The 24,516-nt window shown below is 46.5% G+C and overlaps 2 protein-coding genes across 2 annotated transcripts; both read right to left on the bottom strand.

Annotated features, from left to right (window-relative positions):
- Positions 1 to 6,338: 6,338 nt before the first annotated feature.
- On the bottom strand, positions 6,339 to 14,938 carry snf (U1 small nuclear ribonucleoprotein A snf). The gene is made up of 5 exons (XM_075672447.1): positions 14,846 to 14,938; positions 14,528 to 14,598; positions 14,288 to 14,460; positions 13,292 to 13,584; positions 6,339 to 6,651 (listed from the first exon to the last, which is right to left on the bottom strand). Exons 2-5 carry the CDS (start codon positions 14,592 to 14,594, stop codon positions 6,492 to 6,494), a joined length of 693 nt encoding a protein of 230 aa, XP_075528562.1. The 5' UTR covers positions 14,595 to 14,598; positions 14,846 to 14,938; the 3' UTR covers positions 6,339 to 6,491.
- A 4,309-nt stretch (positions 14,939 to 19,247) lies between these two features.
- Cbp20 (cap binding protein 20) lies at positions 19,248 to 20,779 on the bottom strand. Its single transcript, XM_075672446.1, has one exon. The coding sequence runs from the start codon at positions 20,585 to 20,587 to the stop codon at positions 20,129 to 20,131; it is 459 nt and encodes a 152-aa protein (XP_075528561.1). The 5' UTR covers positions 20,588 to 20,779; the 3' UTR covers positions 19,248 to 20,128.
- Between the last annotated feature and the right edge of the window lie 3,737 nt (positions 20,780 to 24,516).

Raw genomic sequence — 24,516 nt, 5'->3', positions numbered from 1 at the left:
CTGCTGCAGCTTCCACTGCAGTCGTAACAGTGGCCTGGCGGATACCAGGCGTCGCAGCTCTGGCACGATAATGGTGCACGAGGTGACGACCAACAGTAAAACGTCGCGCTAGTGCCCAATGAAATGATTATAGACAGATTTAGCATAGGATTTAGCCTGACGTGTATTATCCGTACCGCCCAGACCAGTGTTACACTCACCGCGGTGTGTGCATCCTATAGGAAGTGAACGCCGAGGTGCGTGCGCACGGTTGACACATGCGAGCAACAGAAGCGAGAACGCAATCCTCTAGCAGAGCGGAATGAGCAGAGTGAAGCCACTTGGCTCTGTCGTTTTTGCAGCCCAACGCACCTGCTTCTCTTGACGCCTTCTAACCCTATACGCCAAGCCGCGCATACTCGTCAATGATAGAAGAACAGCACAAAGACGGCGCCATCGCAAACGCGCCTCTGAAGTCCGTATATATATATATATATAGCCATTGCAGTGAAAGAAATAGTACACAGCACATTAGAGAAGTATTCGCAAGAATTATGCCGATTATCGCTGTGTGTATGGCGTTACTCACAGGAATGTAGATGCACAGCCAATGCCGCGTACCCAGGGGGGGGTTGTCAAACGTAGCACCCCCTCCGAACCCCTCGAAATTTCTGTATACCAGAATGCCGCTTGCCCAGCACCGCTCCTATCCCCGCCCCCTCTGTTCCCGGTGAAGGGCTTGTGCACCTCCGTTCTCCCACATAAGAATTGCTGGCTACGCCACTGCGCACAGTGCAAGCGTAACGAGAATAGAAAATAAGAATAAACAAAAAATATGATGACGACTATGAATGTGACCAAAGATGTGACAAAAAGCTGTTTGCACCCTCGGTACTGAGCGGGCAGCGTTGAAGAGCAAGGAAAGGCACGCGAGGCTGGGGATTGTTTGTAAAGACGATAATCCTAAACGCGTGCAAAATGTCTTTTTTTTTTTTATGAGTGCAGACGACGGTTGCGATTGCCGCAAAATTACGCCCTCAAGGTTCTATAGCTCTTATTGCCGGCTCAGCTACGCACCTCTTCGATACTCACCTGTGTATCATTGTACGTGCAGTGCATGAATGCTACTGAACGGGAGAGCACTTTTTCACCATATAACTTACTGAATGTGCCATAAAAATCAAGTTTACTTACAGGAATCCTTAGTCGTACACTGTCACTTTTATACGCGGCGAACAGGCCCCCTGAAACAACTGATCGCTTCGCTCATTTTCAGTCAAAATTTAGTGATTGTACGTCTCTTCGGTTCCCCTGCATTTTCAGCGCTCATTCAAGAAGTGCAGCAGTTTCATCCTCGATTTGAGATAACTGACGGACCATAACGTGAGTGCAGCACGCGCCACTTGCACTGCGATAACGTGTAGGAACCGGTCAACACTTCTCAGCCCTTCTTGCGTCCGTTAATCCTTATTACATGTCACTATACTTAATCGTCGCGCAAGCCCGTAGTCACAGAAGACATATGGCGCCGTGTTTGTTGATTAGCGACGCGGGGATGGCTCTGGGTGATTGAAACAATCCCTATACTGCAGGACGAACAAAAATCGAGGGGGGGGGGGGGGGTAGGCTTACGTGCCAGAACCACAATCTGATTGTCAGGCACGGGGTAGTACGGGTCTCTGGATTAATTCTTGACTACCTGGAGTTCTTTCACGTGCATCCAAATAAAGAGCACGGGCATTTTTGCATTTCGCCCCCCTCGAAATTAGGGCACCGCGAATTACGGTATGGTGGCGGCTGCGGTCGAACAGGCGAACTCGAGCTTAGCAGCGCAGCGTCATGAACCGCTGGGCTACCGCGACCTGTTTTCTGGTACTCACGAACACCAAGCGTACATTTTTATTGCAGTAGCAATTATATGGACACTCTAGGAACGTTATCGCCGTCGGCGTCGCCGTGATGATATTTATAAAGTGCAAGGGCAATAGCAGCATCGTCGCGCGCCGTATGTTGTACTTGCGAGTGAAAGCGTGCGAGGGGAGCCGGCGATCGCGGTGCAATCTCTCGCGCGCGCAAGGGAGGGAAGTGGGAAGTACGCGCGGCGTCTTCCGTCGCGCGCTAGGTTTCGCGAGAAAGAGGGGGGTGCGACGTTGTACTGCCGCAGCAACTGCGTATTCCGCGGCCGCGCATGCCAAATCTTGAAGGCGATCTGCGTTGAAGGCAGAGTCTAGGCGCTTCGACGGCTCGTACTTATGTGGGAGCTGCGTTCTCGCCGCTCAGTTTGCGTTCAAGCGATAGGCAGCACGAAGGTCACCTCGCTCGCTGCTACGCGGCAGAGTCTAGGTGCGCCGACGACACGTATCTTTATGCGTTCTCATCGCTCAGTTCGCGATACGGCAGGAAGGTCACTTCGCTCGCTGCTGCTGCCGTGCTTCCTCATGACAGCGTTTTGACAGCGAGTGTCCGCGCTCATTACGTGTGATGTGTTCATATCTGCCTGTACGCGCTGACACCATGCTTGTTCATTTAGTTAGTAAGCGAATGTTTGCAAGTTTATACGGCGCGTCAATCTATTATCCTTACTTTATATTGCTGTCTATTAATTTGCTATCGCAATCGATGCTTCACCTTGTTGTGCCATTACCACAAGCCCGGATTCCGAATCTGCAAGGTGCAGAATTTATCCTGCGAGCGCCCTTTGGACAAACCCGGGGCTGCGCCGAAAGGCACAGCGCCCTAATTCTCCCTTGACAAGTCAAGATGCTGAGCCGTCAGGCAGGGGTGTCCTCCGGAGAAGCATCGGCGGGCAACATGTTCAAACGTGTCGCCAAGTGCCAGACAGCCCGGCGCCGTACCTCCCCTTCCCTGGAGGTCACCGCGCCGCCAGTTTTGAACGGGGTGGCCAGCGTGGTCGCTGATTGGACCCCCCCCCCCCCGACGACCGTCGAGTGCTCACTTTGGATTGGGCCGTTTGAGTGACAATGGTTTCTGGGGGCTTATAAGCCGCGGCGCGCCGCCTGGAAAACCGGATCCGCCGACCCACCGGGAGCAGAGTGCCGCTCTCGACTGGAGTGAGATGTGTCACGCGTTTTCGCCGGACGTCGCCGTGCGAGAACAGTCGCGTTTGCTGTGAGCTCTCGGCCCCAGTGCCGATCCCTTCATGTCCTGTATAATGACCTGTATATAGTGTATAAAGTCCCTTTTGTTATTCTCACCGACGCCTGACTCGGAGTCTTCGCCACCAACGCTCTGTCACGAAACGGGTGACGAGCGCTACGGGACCACCTCAAAGTCGTAACAACCTACAGGGCGAAACTGAGACTTTTTATCATTTCCGTGCAGCTCAGTAGCACCGTGATCTTGAACGAATTAAACTTAAGCCGTTTTCCTGTAATTATTGTTAAGATATGCAAGCGAACATAAACCTAATCGAATCTGCTAAAACTGCTCATTTTTATCGCGCTGGAGCTGAAGCTAAAATGTTTTCGCTGAACTGGAACGACAACCAGAACAAAAAAAGGAATGTCGCTTCGACATGGGTGTTAATCGCTACCGCACTAACGCAACAGAATTCACAGCGACAATAAAAAAATAAACATCGCATACTTAGTATACTCGCACGCGCATACGTAATTCTCCATCGCAATAAACGTTTCGCATATTTGCGCGCATCCCGGCTGTTATGAACTGGCGCACAAAATGCAGAAAAGGCCGATCAGGCCTGGAAACTGTTAGGATTGCGGAAAGTGCGCACGATTATTTTGAGACCCAACGAACGACGGCTGACCGATCTCTCTGCAAAGCGAGGAACTGTGGCGGCATCTCTTGTTGGTTGGCCGAAACGCAGGCGTATGGCCTCCAACACCGAACAGCATGCGCTAGCTACGCCGCCCAATCTCGGAGGCCATGCAAGACAACCGCGTGCGCGACGATACCGTACATCGAAACGTTCGGTCTCGCCACTCAATGGGTCTGGCCTTAGCGTGGTGCACGCAGCCTCGATTCGGACATAGCTGGCAAAGACCAGCGTTTTATTTCAAGACGTAACGTAACGTATATGGATGCAGAGCAGTAATGAGATTTTGAGAAATCAGATGTGAAACTTAAAAGAAACCCCTGAAGGCCTGACTGAAAGTCATAATTTGCTGTTGTTACGAAAAGTAACGAATATATATATGCACACACACACACATGCACGTCATGCATCCAGCAATTCGTTCCTAACTTTTGCAAGTTAGACCACGCAAAAAAGTTATGCAGATTTGTTGGTATGTAATAGCCACAGTGATGCCCATGCTATGCAGGAAAGCAGTACCTTCATAAATGTGAAAACAGGTAAGCTCCTATTACGCATGGAGCATTTGTTTTTTCTAATGGTAGCAGGCGACTGCATATTGTGGGCTCGCTAAGCAATGGTTGTCAGGTGAGGGAGCCTGCAGAAGCTTCCTCATGCTTGTACATTACGCGCCGCAATAAACTTTTCTGTGCAAGCAAGCTTGTCTAGAGTGTGTTCAGTTGCCGCCTGAGCCTCCACATGCCTTGTTCAGTTCCTGTACATTAATGCGGAGTGCTTCACAATATAGCACAGTAATGAATAAGGGCACTTGCAAAGACTGTGTTAAAAATGTAAGAGATTTAAAGTGCTTAGTTAAGATTCGGTCGAAGGTCGGTCTGAAATCGACCGCAAGCGCTTGTGCGAGTGAAAACCCCACTGACGGGAAAGGTTGCTCGTAATAACTTGTACATTGTACATATGCTGTGAAAATGCCGATGGATAAAAGCAACCCACAGCATTAAAAAAAGTGTTGCACTTCATGCATGTCAAACACAATTATCAGAACAACACGCACTCGTGAGCATCCATCATTATTTGACATTTTTAAGGCAGCCTAGATGTTAAATTAGAAAATTAGACAACGCAAAAGAAGCTTCTGTGTCTCCACTGCTGCTTATCATCTAAAAATTGTGTTGCGAGTCAACCAAAGCACAAATTCTGCATTGTTTTATTGATGATGTGCTGGAAGTAGAAGGCTAGTTTCGAGAGCACCTTCAGTGAAAGTTTTATTGTTTCAGACTTCCGATCTGCCAAGAATTGCCAAATCTGAGCAATAGATAAAGTTCAGTCATGATTTCAGACAATGCCTGGGATTTCTGATAGAAGGATCTCAATGGATATGTTTAGCAATGTGTTGAAATAATGTCAGGCAAATTGATCGATTTGAGCAAGGCTTAAGTGCTTAAGCTATGCTAGAAAGCTACCTCGACGTTTTTCAAGCAAGCCTATTAAGCAACAGGTGTAAGAACATCAAGTCCCACCATGGTATAGTATTTGAATCAGATGTATGAATGAGTATTTATTTTTTAGAAACTCCAAAAATGGGCCATTTTCAAAATTCTGTTAAACAGCCCCCCCCCCCCCCCCCCAGCAGTGTTTCTCAACCAAAATCTCTAGTCAACCTACCAGGGAAAGAGCACAAGCACAAAGGTTTCCAGAGAAATACTGTAAAGATTTCACGTGGGAATGTTTTTTTTTTTTAAATTCAAAAGCACTCAACACTGCTGAACCCTCGCAGAGTATATAAGAGTGTACGGGGGTTCAGTGGTGGTAAAGTTGAAGTTGTTGAACGGGAACAACGCTCAAGTCTGAGGTCAGGAAACAGCCTGTCTCACGCACGCCCAGAATTATTTTAACAAATGGTCCCATCAACTATGTCAGTTCAACTAGATCAACACTTGTATGTGATAGATACAGCAGTGTAATTGATTTTATCCACCTGAGGTTCTTTAACATGCGCTCATACAACAGGATTTGCAGAAAGGGTTAGACTCCTAGATGAGCTGCTAATGCAGGATAAATAAAGGAGCAGTAAATACGAAAGACGAGAACTCATGTCACCTTCTTTGTTCTTGTCTTTGGTGCTCCTTTATCACGATTTGCAACATAAAGTAATTGCAACTGCTTAGAGACTCAAGTACTTAAGAGCACTTGCCTGTAACTTCTGCTATAACCAGCTTTTTGGCTTGTAGCTCTGGATAGCCATAGCTACTCAATTACTTGACAAGCAGCAAACACACAGCTTAAAAGTGCTGTACATTAACAAAGCCTCCAGAGCCCAGTGTCATGTTTTCAGCTCAAGCTCAACACGAACACATGCCATGCAATACAGTAACATTCTCATTGGTTTCATTCCTATATTCTAGCATGGAAGTGAACATAATGAAAAGATGTTCAGGATGAAAGAAACAAGACAATGAAATCTTTTGGGTGTGAGATTTTCTTCACTGTAAGGGCCATCACACAGTCCGGGCTTAGCCTGTTACCTTCCAGCAAACAAGGCCAGCTGCACTTTTAAGCAAAAGGCGATGATGAAGCAGCTTATTACTGCCAATTCATAGATCATGATGTGCACACACACACAAAAAAAACAGAAAGCAGACCAAACAAAGAAACGTGGCCAATGAGGAAAAAGAGAAAGTCCCGTGGGCAGAATGCCGCAGATTTCGTACGTGGACTACTTCTTGGCAAATGTAATCTTCATGGCATGCGTCGGTGTGATCTTGAAGCCTTGCAGGGCCTCTTTGGCTGCCGATGACTGGATCTCATTCTCAAATTCCACAAAGGCAATGTCGTGCCGGCCAGGCACCAACCGGACCTCCTTGAAGCCAGGGAACCTGTGTAAATGCGACCGTGTGAGCAAGCTTTCATGATGGTAAAGCCTTTGATTGCTGGTAATAAAAAGCACATGGGGCCTGTTGGTGCACTATGTAATCACATTTAATTTAATATGTCGCATACATTTTCAATTTCGAATCCAAAGAGAAAACCACGAACAAGCAAGAATTTGGACAATAACATGTCCCTACTTGCTGCAGACATTTTAGCAATCATTTAATTCAATCAATTGCATCAATAATGCAATCAATTGCAGAAAACAAAGCATGCCCACAATATTTTTGCCTTGGAACTCCCACTAATTTTCTTATTTCAGGCAAGACAAGGTGAGAATACTGTACAAGTATGAAAGGAATATATCAAATCTCAATATTAACCCCCAAGTTATTTCCAGAAAAATGTATCAAATTTCCTCAATTTCCTTATGTAGCCATAATTCTTTCTATACGTACCAGTCTGATTCTGAAAATATACTACCCGATTTGTTTTGGTTAGAATTAAAACAAACTAAAAAAAGCTGCTCTTAAAAATAACTTTCCATCAATGCCAACTGTAACTCATCTTTGGCCGTGGCAGCTGGAGAACATCGAGCTGAACAAGTGTGACTCATCATTACCGATGTTGGTACAACCTCCAATGACAAGTACAGCACGGGATTGTAGGTTAAAGGGTTAAAGAGCAGTCAGACTAAACAACCAGTAAAAGCACAATATGAAGATATTTCTACTTATTCACTCCACTCAGCACTACAACCAACCTGTCAGCTAGAGTACAAAAACAAGTATAGTACTACTTTAGACGCTATTCTCACACCAACTGGGCACAAGGGTTCAAGCTATTTGAGAAGGACTAACTGTTAGGCTAGTTGGTCTAACATGTTGACTGGAAAACTAAGTGCAAATAAATTACACATACACGTGGAACAGACGAGGACAAGTGCTACTACCAACCGTTTATTCCAGTCAACACAAAGAATGTGTAAATCGGTAGGGCGTTAACCGGAATAAACAATTGGTAGCAGTGCTCGTCCTAGTCTGTTCAAAATGTGTGTAATTTCTTCGCGCTTAGCTTTCCAGTTTGCAGTTTTCCACTTACGTTTCTTGATACAGTAAAACCTCATTAAACTGTACCCGCTTTAACAGTAGTTTCATTTTAAAAGTAGTAAAGTCAAATCCCCAACTCAGTGGGCATTGAACATAATGCGTTTTGTATCCGCATAAACTGTACCAGCTTATTGCGTATGTATCGGTTAACATGTAGTGCTTCCACTTTTCGTCGTGCAAACACAGCAGTACGTCGTCTCTATCGGGCGGCCCGGTAGAACAACAAGCCTCAGAGGCCGGAACAACGGCCTCCAAGTGCCCTGTGCGTGAAGCCACATCAACATCATTTCGGCACCGTGCCAGAGAGCGTTGTGGCGTCATGCAAGCAAGGACTTGCATTACTGCCAATGCTCGGATAAAAAAGATGCCGGATGCTTAGCACAGAAGAAAACTTAGACATTGTTCGTGCTATCAAACATGACACGAAGAAGTCGGCGCTGGCACGCGACATGGGTCTACTGTTGACTACAGTGTGTGGCATGTGGAATGTGAAGAAGTTGCTCGGCAGCGCTGCTGCAACCGCGGAGAAATGTCAGCTACAAGGTTCGACTTTACGCCATCGATTCAGGCCCGACAGTAGCAGAAGCTGCGCGTTAGCCAGCCTCATGAATGCAGTCGTCGCGACGAGAACAGCATTAAAAAGGTGCCCCATGACTTCTGCAGTGCTACTGCGCGCGTGCATGGAGAATACGTAATGCAAACGATGAATCTGCCATGCGAGTGCTTGCCGGGAAGAGGGGGCAGGCTAAAAAGCCGGCTCGCAGCTTCAGTACGTTTGAGGCCGCTGTCATCACTGCTAGGCCGCCGCAGCATCAAACGAAAATAACACTTTTGTCGCGCGAAGTGAATAAATACTGCATGTTTTTTTCCCCATTCATCGCACTCTCTCCGAGTTCTGTTTCTGACAGGTAAGTGGGCAATCTCATGCTATTTCGTTTAAGCAGTACTACTGTTTAGTACATACTTTTTCCGAGCTCCAGCCAACTACAGTTTAATGAGGTTTCACTGTATGAGCAATCATCAGCTATCTCAAATGACGGAAAAACTTTTCTGCATTTATTACCAGGGCTAAATGTTAGGGATGCGTAACACAAGCAATGCACAGATCCGCCTTGATGTACTATTGTGCTCAGTATACGTTATAATGCACAACCGCTTTGACATGTGCTTTTGCATTGTTGCTCGCACTGAGCGAGATAGTACACATTTTGAAGACCCTGTTGCTTCTTTCACTTGTAATTCCTCGAAGTTTCCTATAACAATATCGACATGCAAGATATCCACTTATTCAAAATTTAAGATGACATGTGAGCCATCTGTTCATGCGGCGAGCACTGACGTTGTTCTCGGCGTAACCGAGTGAACGAGCACAGCGTAAGGTGAAAGTGAACGCAGAGTCCAGCGAGAGATGAAAGACATGAGGAGGAAAGCAGAGAGGAGGCCACACCACAACCACGAGGCCGAAAGATGAGGAGGGGTATAATGAAAAGGGTGAGGAGAAAAGCAAAGTGTTGGCACAACCAGCTATGTGGACAGTGCGGAAACAAAGCGCTGGCGTGGGCTTCAAACCCCCCTGCGCATGCAATACATCACTTGCGGTGCCACCACTAGAGAATGCCCCCCACACGAGCTACGCGTTCCCATCTTTGCACTTTCTTTCTGAACATTGAGCAACGCAACCGGTGGAAATGCCTCGTCTGCCACTGCTACTAAATGTGCTGCCTGAGAGGAGGTTCAGCGCTGCTGCCAAGAGGACTTTGTCCTTCAGAATCAAATTCTTGGCCATAATGTATAGCGAATTCAAAAGACCTAAACCATTACACTCGAAACTCACATTAGGGGGTACTGTAATCATCGTCAAATCTTTTTTTTTTCTTATGAAGAACACTAAGAAAAAAAGAGAAACTAACATCTAGGCTTTTGCAGTTTTTGCAAGTACACAGACAAGGAGGACATTAGCAGCAAGAAAATTTCAACAATATTAACATGTGTACTTAGGTAATATTAACATGTGTACTTAAGTATTCGTCCTTTTTTTCGGAAATGCATTTCACCCACTAACACCTTAGAGATATCGCTCAGCGCAACAGGCACCTGCACAATTTGGAACTTACTCGAATGTTATGATTGATTCTATCTGTTGTGTACGTTCTCACCTAACTTTCTGTAATCAGATGGTATGTGTAACATTAATTGTGTAGTACTCTTGGGAAGGCATGCAGGCACCAGTAATTATGCTGGAATGTTCGACAAGTCATGTATAAAAGTATGATGCATTTGACCCACAGATCAGATTTCGCTGATAGCCGACTGTGCTCACCCCTTATTACTGTGCTTCAAGTGTCCTTAACACTCGGGGGCACAGGTTCTCCCAATCAAAAAGTTAGTTTCTTGATTCCCAGTTTTGCTACGGTGTTCTTTACTATGTGACAATATTGCAAATCACCCAATCCGCTACTTACCTTTTCAATAACGTTAATTAAGGCACATGTTGCAATTGCAAAGCTCAAGCAGAGAAGTAGTGAAGTCATGTCTGCTTAGCAGAAATTGAAGTATCACTTTTGAGATATGTCACCTTAATAACGTATGTGCAACGAAACACACTGGCATTCTTGTCAGGTTCTAAAAGCATGCCTGGAACGCTGGCACAGCTTAGTATATATTGTGAACGTATATTGTCAACGCCACAGGTTACCTACTTCCCGTATTTAATCGAATCTAACGCACACCTTTTTCCTGATAGAACGGGTCCAAAAATTGCATGCGCGTTAGAATCGACTGCGACCCTAAATCCGCGTTACCACATCGCCATCGGCATTCTAAAAATGGCCGCCTCATACGCACTTCTAGCCTAGCTGCCGTAGCTTCCTCCATGTGCATACCTTCATGTTGCACGTGTAACCAGGTGCTAGTGCAACCTAGTCTACTGCCTGTCTTCCCGTTTTCTGTGTTTATTCAATCAGCATGGAAGCGCCAATAGTGAAAACACACCGAGTCCACCATGATGCCGCATTTAAAAAGATAGTTATGTGCCAGGAGTAAGACCCCCCCCCCCCCCATCACGGGCTTTCGGAGTTCCCAAAACTTGCGCGCGGGACTGGCACAAGCAGAAGAATATTTTCGCTAGCAAAGCAACAAGGAAGGGTATCAGTGGACCGAAGCAGGGCCGCTTCGCCGAAATAGAAGAGCTGCTCACGGAATACATGCAAGAGCAGCAAGCGGCCTGTGACGATCGATCTGCTCAAAGTACGGGCGAGGCAGTTAGCGCTACAGAAAGGGCTAAGGCAGAGTGACTTCAAAGAGAACAGGTGCTGGCTATCAAATTTTATGAAAAGAAAAGGCTTTTCTCTTCGAAAGCGGACAGAGATATGCCAAAAACTGCCCGAAGAATATGAAGAGAAATTGCACAGTTTTCAGCGGTACGTTTTGAAGTTGCACCATAGAAACGGCTCCACTTCGGACAGATTGGAAATGCCGATAAGACGCTGCTCTACTTTGACGTGCCTGCCACCACAACCGTTGAAAAGAAGGGGGCAAAGCAAGTGGGCGTTTTTTGTCTTCTGGCCATGAAAAAATTAGTCACCGCAATGGTTTGTTGCACTGGGGATGCGCACAAGCTGCCCCCGTATCTCATCTTCAGACGGAAGACGCTCCCGAAAGGAATCGTGTTTCCGAGTGTGTGATTGTGCGTGCAAATGAAAAAGGTTGGATGACCACGGACTTGGTCGCTGACTGGATTGATAACGTTTGGCGGAAGAGACCCGGCGGCAGTTTGGGTCTACGTGGGATGCCTGTTCTCGATGCGTTCATGTGCCACCTTGACCAGCGCATCAAGGAAAAGCAGGCTTCATGCAAAACCGACCTTGTCGTGATATCCGGCGGCATGATATCACAGCTCCAGCCGCTCGATGTTTGTTTGAATAAGCCAGTGAAAAATAGAATTCGGGCGCTCTACACCGAATAACGTGTCAGTGGCTGCCACATTTTCACGCCCGCCAATAAAATGAAGCATGCCTCACTGCAGGACTTTGCTGGATGGGTGAAAGATGCATGGTGGACGATCCCGTCTACCATGGTCAACAAGGCCTTTAAAAAGTGTGGGATTTCAAATGCCATGGATGGCACCGAGGATGAAACGCTTTGGTCCGTTGATAGCAATAAGGAGTTGTCTGATAGCGACGACGAGTGATGCCTATTGCTCCACGCGACTCGTACCGGCGCAGTGAAAATCTTGGCAGCAAGGTGCGCCGCTTCCATTTGCGTTTTTATTCATCCCAACTTTAGTGTATTGGGAAAAAATCTGTTTTTTCCAAATGAGAGAAAATAGTATTTCTATATGGAAGCACGAGGCGTGTGGTATTGCACTCTTTTTTTTCTTTTTTGGGGTCATGGAAAACGGGTGCGCGTTGCAATCGAGGGCACATTAGAACGAGTAAATACGGTATAGCTTCTGGAAGTTGACCAACCTAACCAAGTTTCACGACACCACTATTGCCCCAAGGGATATCAATAGTCATAGTTCCTCTTTTTTTCTTTTTTTTTTGCCATGACAAGCAGGATGAGGAAAGGTAAGGGTAAAAATATTCTACAAAGTTATGCAGATCCCATGTACTGTGAAGATAGACAACAAACGAAGTATTTCGAAGGTAGCTGGCTGTCCAGCATCATTCGGGATTCTGTAAAACGTTATTAGATAGACCAATGTGTGTGTGCGGTGAGCAAATGTGTAACAACAGCAGCAAGGGATGATGATAGTATGATGGTGACAACATGGCTACTTATTTTTTTGTATTCGGGCGAAGAAACGTTACACTGGTTCTGTTATGACATGGGCTGACCACGAAGGTGGTACAATGTCTCACAGCATCTGCTGCTATGAGGGAAAAATGACAAGCTGGCCCAGACTCACTTTTATAAGCAAATTGTTTCTGTGCAACGTGACACAAGCGAAAGACAGTGGTAAGGTCAGATATTATTGACACAGTCCATTTCTACTTTTGTGGCCCAATGGAAACTGGCACATGCATATGTGCGCATTTTTCTGAAATCGTTGCCATGTGACATGATGCAAGCACCAACTGTCTCAAGGTAGCTGATGATGTCACGAGAAATGTGTGTGTGTTGACCACGGCCCAATGTGCAGTGCATTGGGATGTTGTGCATAGAAACCCTTATTACACCTGACACATTACTTTGATTGTAGAGGCCCAAAAGAAGGTGAGACAGGAACCCACTACCCCTACCGCAAAGTGCCTAGTATGAGGCAATGAATGCTTTGCATTATATAATAGAAGCATATATGCCCCCTGCTAAAATTCATGGAAAAAAATGTGCCTGCACCTACCAATCACACCCGCATGGGCATTTCCCTCATGGCTGCTTTCCACTCAAGTACGTACAACATAAAAGCAAGCATGCCCTCCAAACGTGGTGAGGCTGTCTATTAGAGAGGCCTGGGAAAGGCCTTTGTATTGCAGCAGAGCTCAATGGTCAACAAAAACTGATGGTTAGTGTGGTTCACAAGATAAGAACTCACTGGTTGAACAGCATGGAGAGCATCATCTCATTCGTTTCCTCGGGCAGGTTGGTCAGGAAGAGAATCTGGTTCGGGGGCTGCTCTGGTAGGGCTCCCGTCGCTGCCGCGATGGGCATGCCGGCTCCCATCATCATCATTGCAGGTTGTGGCTGTGCCTGCGGTTGTGTCTTCTTCTTTTTGCTCTTCTTCGGCGCTGCCTCGCCATCTGCAGGTGTGCGCTTCCGAGAGTTTTCCACGAAGGTACCCTTGAGCTTGGCCACAGCGTCAGAGTCTGATTTCGCATACTGGATGCGCTGCACACACGTGTACAATGCAGTTTTAGAAATAGGGGACCCCATAGGCAGTACAGACAAAAGAACACAAAAAGAGCACAAAAGAATGCAAGCGTGTCTGGATTTTTGATGCACGAGAAGTTGCTTGGTGCCGCTGTTTCTGAAACACCATATCCAAAGATTCACGCGCATCACGGAATTAATTCTCTGCTTTTCAAGATAGAATCAAGCAAAGAGCAACCTTCATGATGCTTAAAGAAGTTGCATAAAAAACACATACAACTAACTATTAAAGTAGAATAGCAAGTCCGTTACATGTTTATGCAGACTACAATTTAGATTATTGCTTTTCCAGCGGGCAGTCTCTTGTTAGCCCTTGCGGTTACTGTCTGCATAAACGGCGCACCTTCCTGAACTCTCATTCCTTCCTGTGTATACTAGATCGCCATTTTTATGAAATGATTTTGGACTGCGTCATGCACCAACTTTCTCTCTTTCTACCAACGTGTCACTCGTCATAGCACGGAAGTAACCAGCAGTTATAAATTGGCATGGCTAAAGGCTTTAGATAAAACAGGCCAGAGTATCGCAGCAATCTGACGTGATATGGATCACACCACACAACGAAGCGCGTGCTTTGCAGCAGCGAAAACACGTCGAGACTGCTTTAAACAGGCACACTACCAATTGACCCAACAGATCAATAAATCACACGGGACCCTACCATCGGCTTATCGTAGAAAGGGAAGCCCTGCATTGACCTCAGAGCGTTGGTGGCACTGTTGATGTCCTTGAAGGCGACGAACGCCTGGCCCCTCATCTTGAGCGTCTTGAGCGCGATGATGTCCAAAATTTGGCCAAATTGCGAGAATATGGCGTACAGCGACTTCTTCAACTCTGCGGACGAAAATACGGTATTTTGTGGATCACGCGCAAACACTGACTCACGGCTCTACAAACTTACCATCTTTCTTCACCTTTTCGTTCAAGTTGTTGATGTAAATTGTGTTATTCGGACGTATGTCCATCATGTCGCTGAAATAGAACAAGAATCAATATTAGCGGAAACAAGTAACAGAATAACGCTTTAAGGAATGATGTAGCACGGCCGGGGAGACAGCGATAAAAGAACGAGAAGCGGCGCGCCCCGCGTATTTAGCAGGCTCGGACAAGAAGGCTTTGCACGCAGCGAGCGTTTGCTCAAGCAGAATATCAGACTATTCGTGCTCTAGTAACAATCCTACGAACAGTGAACAGTGAAATGTTGAAAATGTGTACTAACGTGCTTGATTCGCCGGTAGTCTACTGTTACAGTAGGCCTGTAACACGCGCGTCGGAAGGCATAAAAACATATTCTGAAGTAGTAATGGCGCTAGTAACAAGCTCAATATTTTGAAAGTAGATTTAGTACATTTTGCATATTAAATAACTTTAGTAATTATAGTATTACTACCTTATAAGAATTATAAAATATTAAACCTTTTATTTATTACGTGTTTTTAAAAGCCGCCGCAGAGCGGCTAAGGTTTATGATGGCAGGACGATAGTATTTCAGTATTTCTGCTCGCTCGGGCAATGGCTGGGGATAGTTTCACTTTCGGCTCTCACAGGCCGAAGTTATGTTTGCGTTATGATAAACCTTAGGGCACAGTCACAGCGTTTGTCATAGTGTTATAGAACTGGAAAGCAATTAATAAAAATGCAATGTTTTCTTATCGCCTCCCGACCTGTTGTACTACAGCGACCAATCCGTGGTGCAACGCAGATTAGTGCCTGCGTTTCTTTTACCCCTAGTTTCCATTACTATAATCCCGAAGGTGGCGAGAATTAACAGGGAGGGGGGGGGGGGGAAGTATGCAAAGCGGAGACGACCAATGGTGGCACATGCTTGTGGGCATTCGAGAAATGAGAAAAAAATCCTTCTTTAGCAAGCAGTGAACTTATACAGGTACGTATCAGGCCATGTTCCAAGGTCAAACTCTAGTGTCTTAGGAGATGTCTAATGGCGTTTTTCACTGGTCGATCTGGAGCGGCCGCCGAAATCCTCGAGCGAGCGCTCGGGTTTCACAAATCCGAATCGGCCAGCGGAGCGCAAAAACGCTCCGCGGCGGATCACGCAGGAAGTCTGCGTACACGTCGCACGAACCGGTTCCGAAAACCATGCCCTACTTCCGTTCTGTACGTTTCCACGGCAACCAAACTCGCTGTCCCCCGTGTGTAATTTGACCGTGGCAGTCGCATAGTCCGTCATTTCCATGTCGCGCCCGCGAGGATTGTGCATGGACAAAGTGCATAGAAGTCTTCGTGCAGCACCTGCGTCACTTCGTAATCCCTGTCGTCCGCGCTCTCATCGCTAACGCGAGCGCTGCAGCCAGCTACAGCAGCACCGAACGCAGCCATTTTGCGAAGCAACACAATGTTGTGCGTACCAACCGGGTACCGATTTCGCTTGAAAACGGAAGTGACGCGAGCTATTTCCGCCCGAATCCGCGTCTCGGCGGCGGAGCAAGTGAGAGCGATACGACGCGGAGCGAGTTGATCCGAAACGACCAGTGGAACGCGCGAACCCGCTCCAGATCGACCACTGAAATTCGGATTCGTTGCCACGGAGCAAGAAGTTCTGCTCCGAATCGACCAGTGAAAAACGCCATAAAACAAAAGTTTTGAATGTTAATATTTATGCGATACCTTCGTGAGAAAAACATGCCAACATTTTTTTAGGCAGCCCTTAGCATTTAGAGGGCTGGTATAAAGTTCTGTTTCGAAACTATTTCATTCGTTTAGCGGAAAATATTAATACTGAAGAAAAGATTATGGTTAAGCTTTCCTCTGTTTGAATTTCGCGCTGAAGTGTGACCACCCATACGTCACCGCGACATCATGGGCCTCATGTATGTATTTAGTCCATCCTGGCTCTCTTGGTTCCTTTCGATTGCAATGTAGCATACTCCCGACTCCAGCAACACCCTCCTTCATGGCTGCCACATGGAGTCATGAAAAAATGCAGAATATGCCTAACATCCATCATTCCAAGAACAAGGCAATGCCTTCATCTCGTCAACCCTTAATCCATGCACCCCTTCTCTCTCTGGCTTCCCACCCAAACCAGGAAGACAAGATAACCAGCCATAATGAAACTCCTTGCCACTATTACCAAGATCTTTTATAAACCAGCACTTTGCTGCCATTCGTTGTTTGATTCCTGAGGAAGGAGCAATGTTTGCCTCAAAATGCTGGGTTCCTTTCGCTCGATTCCATTCCTATTGTATCATCCACCATTAACAGTCGGCCAATCCCAGTAATGGGCACAGCCCCACCTGAACCACTGAAGATGCATATTTTCACAGCCCAGCTTATTTCAATGCTTTGTGCAGCATGCGCCAGAATATTTAACATGCGCTTTCCTTTCCAGGTGACTGTGTTCTACTTGCACACCACATTTCATAGATAGCGCAACAGAGAAAATATTGTAGGATGGTCATCACGGACTACACAACAGAGAAGCTGCATGCTGTGCATCCTAGGCTACAGGCATAGTGAAGATGAGATGCAAATGTCACCTTCGACGCAAGCTCCGTTGCACACTTTTTGCTGCCACAAACTGCATGTTCCTGTATAAATCATTACCTGTTCTGTGTTCGTAACACTATCCATTGTACAACCTTGCAATGCATAACACATTGCAGGCAACCTAAAGCTTCAGGGAATCTCTTCAACATGCTCATTTTCTCTGCATTGTAGACTGCCTACGTGTAATTCCCTCTGGGCTATCTATCCTCATATGTTCTTCCGGATCATACAAGGAAAAGAAGCTCATTTCTGGCAAAGACAGTTCATTATAAAGGCTCGAGACATTGCGAATGCAGCTGTCTCGTCATTTCTCTCCTTTCGTCACTACAAGCTAGTTCAAGCAGGCCCTACACAGGATGCGTGACATCTGCAGTGCTCTGGTAGTTAAAAGCTGTGGCATTTGCTTACTCCTACCTTATGGAAATAGCCAGTAGCCCAATCTGCAACTCCTGTAGCCACGAGGAAACCATCAAGCACCTATTGTGTATCTGTCCTTGCTAAAACGTCCAATGCCTCTCTTTCCGGACAACATTAAGCTGACTGGATGCACCTGCCGCGGTTGCTTAGTGGCTTTGGTTTTACACTGCTAAGCACGAGGTCATGGCATCAAATCTCGGCTGCAGGGGCCGCATTTCAATGGGGGCGAAATGCAAAAACGCCTGTGTGCCATACATTTGGTACACATTAGACAACCCCGGTGGTCAAAATTAATCAGGAGTCCCCCACTACAGCGTGCCTCATAATCAGATCGTGGTTTTGGCACGTAAAACCCCAGAATTATTTTTAAGCTGACTGGACTCGAGACTGTTGCCCGAGTCAAAGATACTCGGACCATGGCCGCATGCGTCAATGGCACAAATAGCAATTCGTGCACTAGTGCACTGTTAAAAGTGCATCCCTCCCACATGCAGTCAGTGCTGTCTCTCCTGCTTTCTATTCTCCCTTTCGCTTAACCTCAGTGTAGGGTAGCAAACCGGACAGTCGTCGGGTCGACCTCCCTGCCTTTCCTCTCTTTACTTTCACTCTTTCTTGCATGTTTTGTTCGTATTCCCAAATCTGGCAGTGAACAAGTTATCGAAAAACCCTTTCAATACGAAAATTGTGGTTCCAAGTTTTGCTCGCATAAATGAGAACCCTCGCAAGCCAGAGAGGATGAGATTACAAAGAACTGAAATGCAGAAGGCACAAAGATGTACGCTGGCCAATGCTACCATCTTGCTATGTTGCCACATCTATAGGTGCTTAGCTTATTACCAGTGCAGTACACAGACAGACTACCTCAACACGTAATTTTAAGCAGGGAAGCATGAATGAAGGTATAACAGGGCCCGTTTAAGATGTCTGTGGTACTATACAAGTATCAAATGCTACCTATAGACACCACTGTTCACCTGTGACAATGATTGATGGGATTGAGTGTCCCAAAGTAACACAGTTACTGTTAGAGACACAGCTGTGCGAGGCATCCAGTTAATTTTGACAAAGAGAGGTTTTATAGTGAGCACACAATGAGCAATGGGAGTCCATGCAGCCCTACCCATATTTTCGTACCTGCTGTGCCCTCACATGGAAGCCCTGTAATGACAGACACACATCCACCATACCTTTCAGTTGCACAAAATGCAAATTAGGTTAAAAGGCATTAGCAGAGGTTGAACTGCTTATGCTCTGGCTTTTCCTATATATCGTCACAAATTTTGCGGGTACAGATAAAGAAAAGGCTGAATAATGGCCACACAGTGATTCTGTAAAGTTTAGCTTGTGGGATTTACCCTCCTGAAACAGCGCAGCAGGTTATGAGGGTCGCCATAGTGGAGGGCTCTAGGTCAATCTTGAACATCCGATGTTCTTGCACCCAAATCGCAGCACACGAGCATTTGTGCATTCTGTCCCCATCGAAATGTGGCCATTATTACATTCAGGAATGGAACTACATGAGCTCATACTCAGCAGCACAATGCTACAGCCAATGAGCCACTGCAACAGATAGGTTCTGTTAAAAAGCATGCAGTAAAATGCCGGTGGAGCAAAGGTGTGCTTTGGACAAAGTTTGCTAAAGGCAGGAGAAACCTGCAGAACACTAGAGCCATTTGGCAAGATTAGCACAACATGACTCAGAATAAACTGGTGAAGCTTTATTTCATAATTTGCCATCGATGTAAACTAGTCTTAAGACATCTGTACACTTCATTCACCCAGTTCTTGTGCCGTTTCCTCACGTTTGCAACATGTGTACCATTCTAGCCAAATCAGCACTGTTACGGTCCAAGGAGTAGAGGGAACCACTGGAGTTGGGACTCTGGAGGCTTCAGCATTCCAGCCTCGGCTGAAGGTGCCCGGCAAAAATCGCACGACACAGAGATGCCACAGCCAACAAGTCACTGCCAGCAGGTTTCGCATGCGATAGTCCTGCACGACCGTCGCCATTAAGTACCCTACAGCTGATCCAACTTTTGCCTTAGTTCAAGATTCTTATGTATCCGCAACGATCGGCCGTCATCTGTGCATTGGTCCAAAATTTAATGCAAGTGTACTGCTCAAACTTAAAGTCAATAATGAATGCTACTTTTACAGGGCCTTTTTTTTTTTTTTTTGCACGTAAAAAATAAACGAAAGGCATTCGTAGCGAATGCCGTTCATTTGGAAAGGAGATTAGTTTTGCTCATGTTGCAGGGACATTTATTTGGACGATGCAGAAGACCCTCACACTCGTTCCAAGCACGCATGACAGATACAAAAAGACGGGATGGAGATGAACAAAGCACTTTCTGGCTCATTGGAACGGGACGGCAGGGGCAACACACCAAGTGTGAAGACGCGCTTGGTGAGAAAACAACACGGTTCGTCGGTAGCCAAGAAGTGAAACCCCCCCGCAAAATGAGCGCGCCATCCCGCCATCTCGCAAAACACGACAGGTGAAACGTCCCGCATACGCGTGCAACCACCCAGTGTCCAACGGTTAGTTCAGACAGACGGACGCAGTATTTCTAGGCCGCTAAACTGGTGTTGCCGGCGGTACCACGCGCTGGGCCATCAACTTGCCGTAGCCTCCCCGACCACTGTCGTAGTCCGTTCGGTACTCGTCCCGAACCTGTCCGCCGCTCTTGCCGCGACCGAACTGGCGTCCCTCGATGAATCCGGCGTCCCAATCGGTACGAATGATGCGGTCGTCCAGTTTTGTGCCGTTGATGTAGCGCATGGCATTTTCGGCGTCGGCGCGCGTGTAGTACTCGACGAAGCAGAAGCCGCACGGCGTCTTGTGGAAACGGTCCAGGCCCATAACGACTTTCTTGACGTCGCCGCACTTGGAGAAGAGTTCGTAGATCTGCTCTTCCGTCGTGTAGAAGGACATGTTACCGATGTAGAGCGTCGAGCTCATACGGAGAAGGCGTTCTTGCTCCGCTCGGCTTCCCTTGAAGTGCTGGTCCCGGTAGGAACTCAGATCAACTGCCATTGCTGACGGCCCTCCGATTTATTTTTTTCGTGTTTCACGTTGTCTAGCAGCTCACCCTGGTAAACAGAGACCAGCCGGAGAAGTCTTGCAAAGCGTCAATGCCGCCTAAAAACCGTAAACGTAGCACAAGACCACAGACCACAAACCCAACTTCGTCAAACGAAGCCTAGCAGATGCCACACAAGCGCCGCAGATCCGTATATGATGTAGGCAAGATTAAATGAGCCGCTGTAAAAACACCTAAAGCGGAGTGTTCGAGCTGTCTTTGCGCAGCAATTTAATTTATTTATCAGTATCAATTTTATTTATGAATCGTAAATTTTCTTTTTTGCTTGCTTTCAACGTGCGGCGGCGTCTAGGCAAAATGGCGACAATGACGTCATCATCCTTTTTGGGAAATTTGAGAAACTAAACTAACCTGCTTGCTGCAGGTGGGTGTCTAACCGACAGCCTCCAACGCAGGCATCATAGATGTAGGTGCAACCCTGTTTAAGGTCTGTAATCAAGATGTCCCAATACTTCTCTGATGGCCAGGTAGAAGTTTCAGGGCCCTTGTATGGCACACTGGCAGAGGAACAGAATACTGAAGTACTCAATATTTCAAAATGTAGCTGCACCTCTAAATGGCACAAAACCAATATGGTCGCTCTGATATTATCAAAAGACACATACTCGACCTTGAGAGAGGGAGAAGGGAAAAAGGAAAGGCAGGGAGGTTAACCAGACTGGGTACAGTTTTCTATCCTACACGTGGGGAGGGAATGGGGAGTGCAAGAGAGAGAGAGAGAGAGAGAGAAAACATGAGTCTATACCGCACTTTCATATGCACTAAATTAGGTGTAGGATGTCTACAGTCGGGCACTCAAGTCTGTTGCCTTCATGTAGTGAAGAAGAGCTCGAACTGCTTTCTGGGCTAATGAAATGTGAGGCCAGGCTCCCAAGATCTTTGCTTCTGTAAATGGCCTGTCATCCACTCTATTCAAGGCACACTAGAGAGTTTGACGTTGGTTGTCAAAGCGAGAACAGTGGCACAGAAGATGACTGATGGTCTCTTCACGCTTACATTAGTACACATTGGCGAGTCCGCCATTCCAATATGATAGCTGTAGGAGTTGGTGAATGCTACTTCTACCCACAGCCGACACAGCAGCGTTGCATCACGTCGTGAAAGGTTTGGTGGTAATTTAAGTTTCAGTGACGGGTCGAGGCTGTGTAAATGACACAGAATTCTGTGGTGTATGCCAGTAACTTAATGTGATGGTACGAGCGAGACTGCGAAGCTTTCTTGCAGCGTCTACTCTCGATAAAGGTATAAGGAGTGTCGGTGTGCCAGCCTAGGCACGTCGGGCAACGTCATCGGCGACGTGATTACCAATGATGCCGCAATGTCCCGGAGGCCACTGAAAGATGATAGCGTCCTCGTTCAGAAGTGCAATGACAAGTTTAGTTGATTTTAGACACCAGCTGTTCATATTTGCCACGTCGCAGTAAATCTCGCAAGCTCTGGACGGCTGCTTTCGAATCACAAAATATTGCCCATTTGTTAGGCGGTTCTTTTTCAATGTACAGTGAACTCTCACTTGAGTGAACTTCAAGGGACCGAAGGAAATAGTTCACTTAACTGAAAGTTCACTAAACTGAATATTCACTAGACCAACATAAGGCATGGCATACAGAGTCAAAAGTTTGAAGTACAATTCATGGAGCAAAAGACATGGCATCCATAGTGTTAGAAATGTGTGAAATGGAATTTGTACATATCAACAAGTACAAGGTTCATAACAGTTATAATGCTGCCTTTCTCACTTAGAGAAAAATCTGTACTCTTCTTCTGCACTTGTACTTTTAAAGCACAGGAAGTAACAAAACTCTCCGAAGAGTCAGTGTTTTTGTACACTTCTTCTGGCACAGCTTGCTGTTGAGACACAAAGTCTCAACTTTCCAATGTACCCTACAACCTCAGCTAGAGTTATAGGGCTTGAAACTGGCTCGGCAGTTGCCTCTTCTTCGTTGCACTCTTCTTCAGGACGAACACTGGAAACAATCTCCAGATCTGTCTGTCCAGCACAGGTAATCAGTGCACTGTCACACTGTGCATAGTCTTCAAACAATGTATTGCTATAGACCTCCAGCTGATGACAAAAATAAGCCTTGGTCCTCTGAGCAAGTTCGTTCAACTGAAATATTGATTGTTATTCTGAAATATTCGATAAACCAACGTTCGTACAACTGAGAGTTTACTGTATTCGACAGCAGCGCGAAGAGCGGCCAGTCCGGAACCTGTAGATGTAGTTACGTGTGAAGTCTTAAACTTGATGATGACCGATTGAGATGGCATAGCAATGGCGCCCATCGAATTTTCTGAGATGGAACCGTCCGTGTAAACGTGGATTCGGTTAGCGTATGAACAATGCAAAAGTTCCAATGTGATCTGCTTGAGAGCCACGGTGGTCAGGCTAGCTTTCTTCACTATTACTGGAACAGCGAGGTACACAGGAGGCTTTTTCAAGCACCACATAGGGAATGGCATTCTTGTTGCGAGTGAGTGCCTCAATGACAAAGAGTGCCACAACTGATCTGGAGAGCGCTGCCTCGGGTCTTTTCTCAGGCAAGCGAGCGAGATATAGGTCAGGGACTCTGGATAGATGGCAAATATGCGCCTGAAGTGCGTCGATAGCTATGTAGGTCGTTAAATTGGGTGGTCTCTTGCGGTGGCAATTGTTGCTACGGTTGAAGCACTTCGAGGTAGCCCCAGACATGTTCGAAGGGCTTGGCCTGGAATGCTCTGTAGGACATGGATGCTAGATTTGTTAGCATAAGACAGTACTGGTGTGCTATATCGCAAGTAACCTAGGAAGAGCGTTCTGTATAGTTGAAGCATAGATGCCACGGATGTGCCCATTTTACCGGCAAGAAACCTTAGTATATGGGCGATAGAAGTAAGCCTCTTCTTCAAGTATAAGATGTGGGGGCTCCATGAAAGGTCTCTGTCGATAATAATGCCTAGGAATAGGTGAGATTTTGCGCATGAAAATGTTTGGTGGTCAATAGAAATGGGGTACCAGGTCATGGGCTTGTGGGTAAGAGCGACTAAGGCGCACTTGTCGGTCGAAATGCTGTGGCCTTGAGCACTCAGGTACAATGATGTTAGGGTCACTGCTTTTTGGAGCCGTGCATATGTCCCATATGCCCATATGCATAGGCCCATATGCATATGTCGTCAGTATATATGGAAAGGTTTACTGTATGTTGTAGAACGTCGGCAAGTCCAAGAATTGCAAGATGTCTACACGAGCTTATGGGTTACATCTCACTTAATATGCTTCACACTGTACATGATTAGAGCTTGAACTAGTGGTACAGGCCATGCAAGGATCAGATTTGAACCAGTTCAGATAGTGCATGCCGAGCTGCTTGAAACAGGAAAATGGCAACTCCTTCATAAAGGCGGGAACCAGCTACAAGGTAGGCAGCAGCAAACGAACGTAAGCAGCACATTCACCATGAAAGATAGACAAGGCACGTAGCTGGGGCACCTGAACTAATATTGAGCACTACAAGCGTAGGTTCTTAGTATATACACCTGCACACATGGTGCCACTAGCATCTATTTTAAATGCCGACATGCACAAGCACAGAACAATGCACACACAAAAATAATGAAAGCTCTCGGTTGTCTACTTCGCAAAGGAAACGTCATAATGTACAGACACGCCTGGTAACACATCGCTGAATGGCTGACACAGCGCAAACTGGAAGTGCCAGTACTGATGGCACACAGAGCGTTGTTCAGAGTTTTGCCTGTAATGGCACCAGTCTATGCCAATATCAACCCCAACGGCTACAATACCGAGCATTGTCGCCCTTCTGACCTTCTAGGTCAGAAGGACCTAGAAGGACCTTCATCCTTATAGTATAATGTAGAAACT

This window comes from Dermacentor variabilis, chromosome 10 (genome assembly GCF_050947875.1).
Source record: "Dermacentor variabilis isolate Ectoservices chromosome 10, ASM5094787v1, whole genome shotgun sequence".
NCBI classification, from domain to species: domain Eukaryota; kingdom Metazoa; phylum Arthropoda; class Arachnida; order Ixodida; family Ixodidae; genus Dermacentor; species Dermacentor variabilis.
The sequence above is the reverse complement of the archived record's forward strand: the minus strand, read 5'-3'. Positions and strand labels throughout refer to the sequence as shown.

Coding starts and splice junctions, on each gene's coding strand:
- snf (XM_075672447.1), bottom strand. CDS start 14,594: ATGATGGACATACGTCCGAATAACACAATTTACATCAACAACTTGAAC. Junction 14,461..14,527: donor CGAAAAGGTGAAGAAAGATG/GTAAGTTTGTAG, acceptor TTTCGTCCGCAG/AGTTGAAGAAGTCGCTGTAC. Junction 13,585..14,287: donor CTTTCTACGATAAGCCGATG/GTAGGGTCCCGT, acceptor ACGTGTGTGCAG/CGCATCCAGTATGCGAAATC.
- Cbp20 (XM_075672446.1), bottom strand. CDS start 20,587: ATGGCAGTTGATCTGAGTTCCTACCGGGACCAGCACTTCAAGGGAAGC.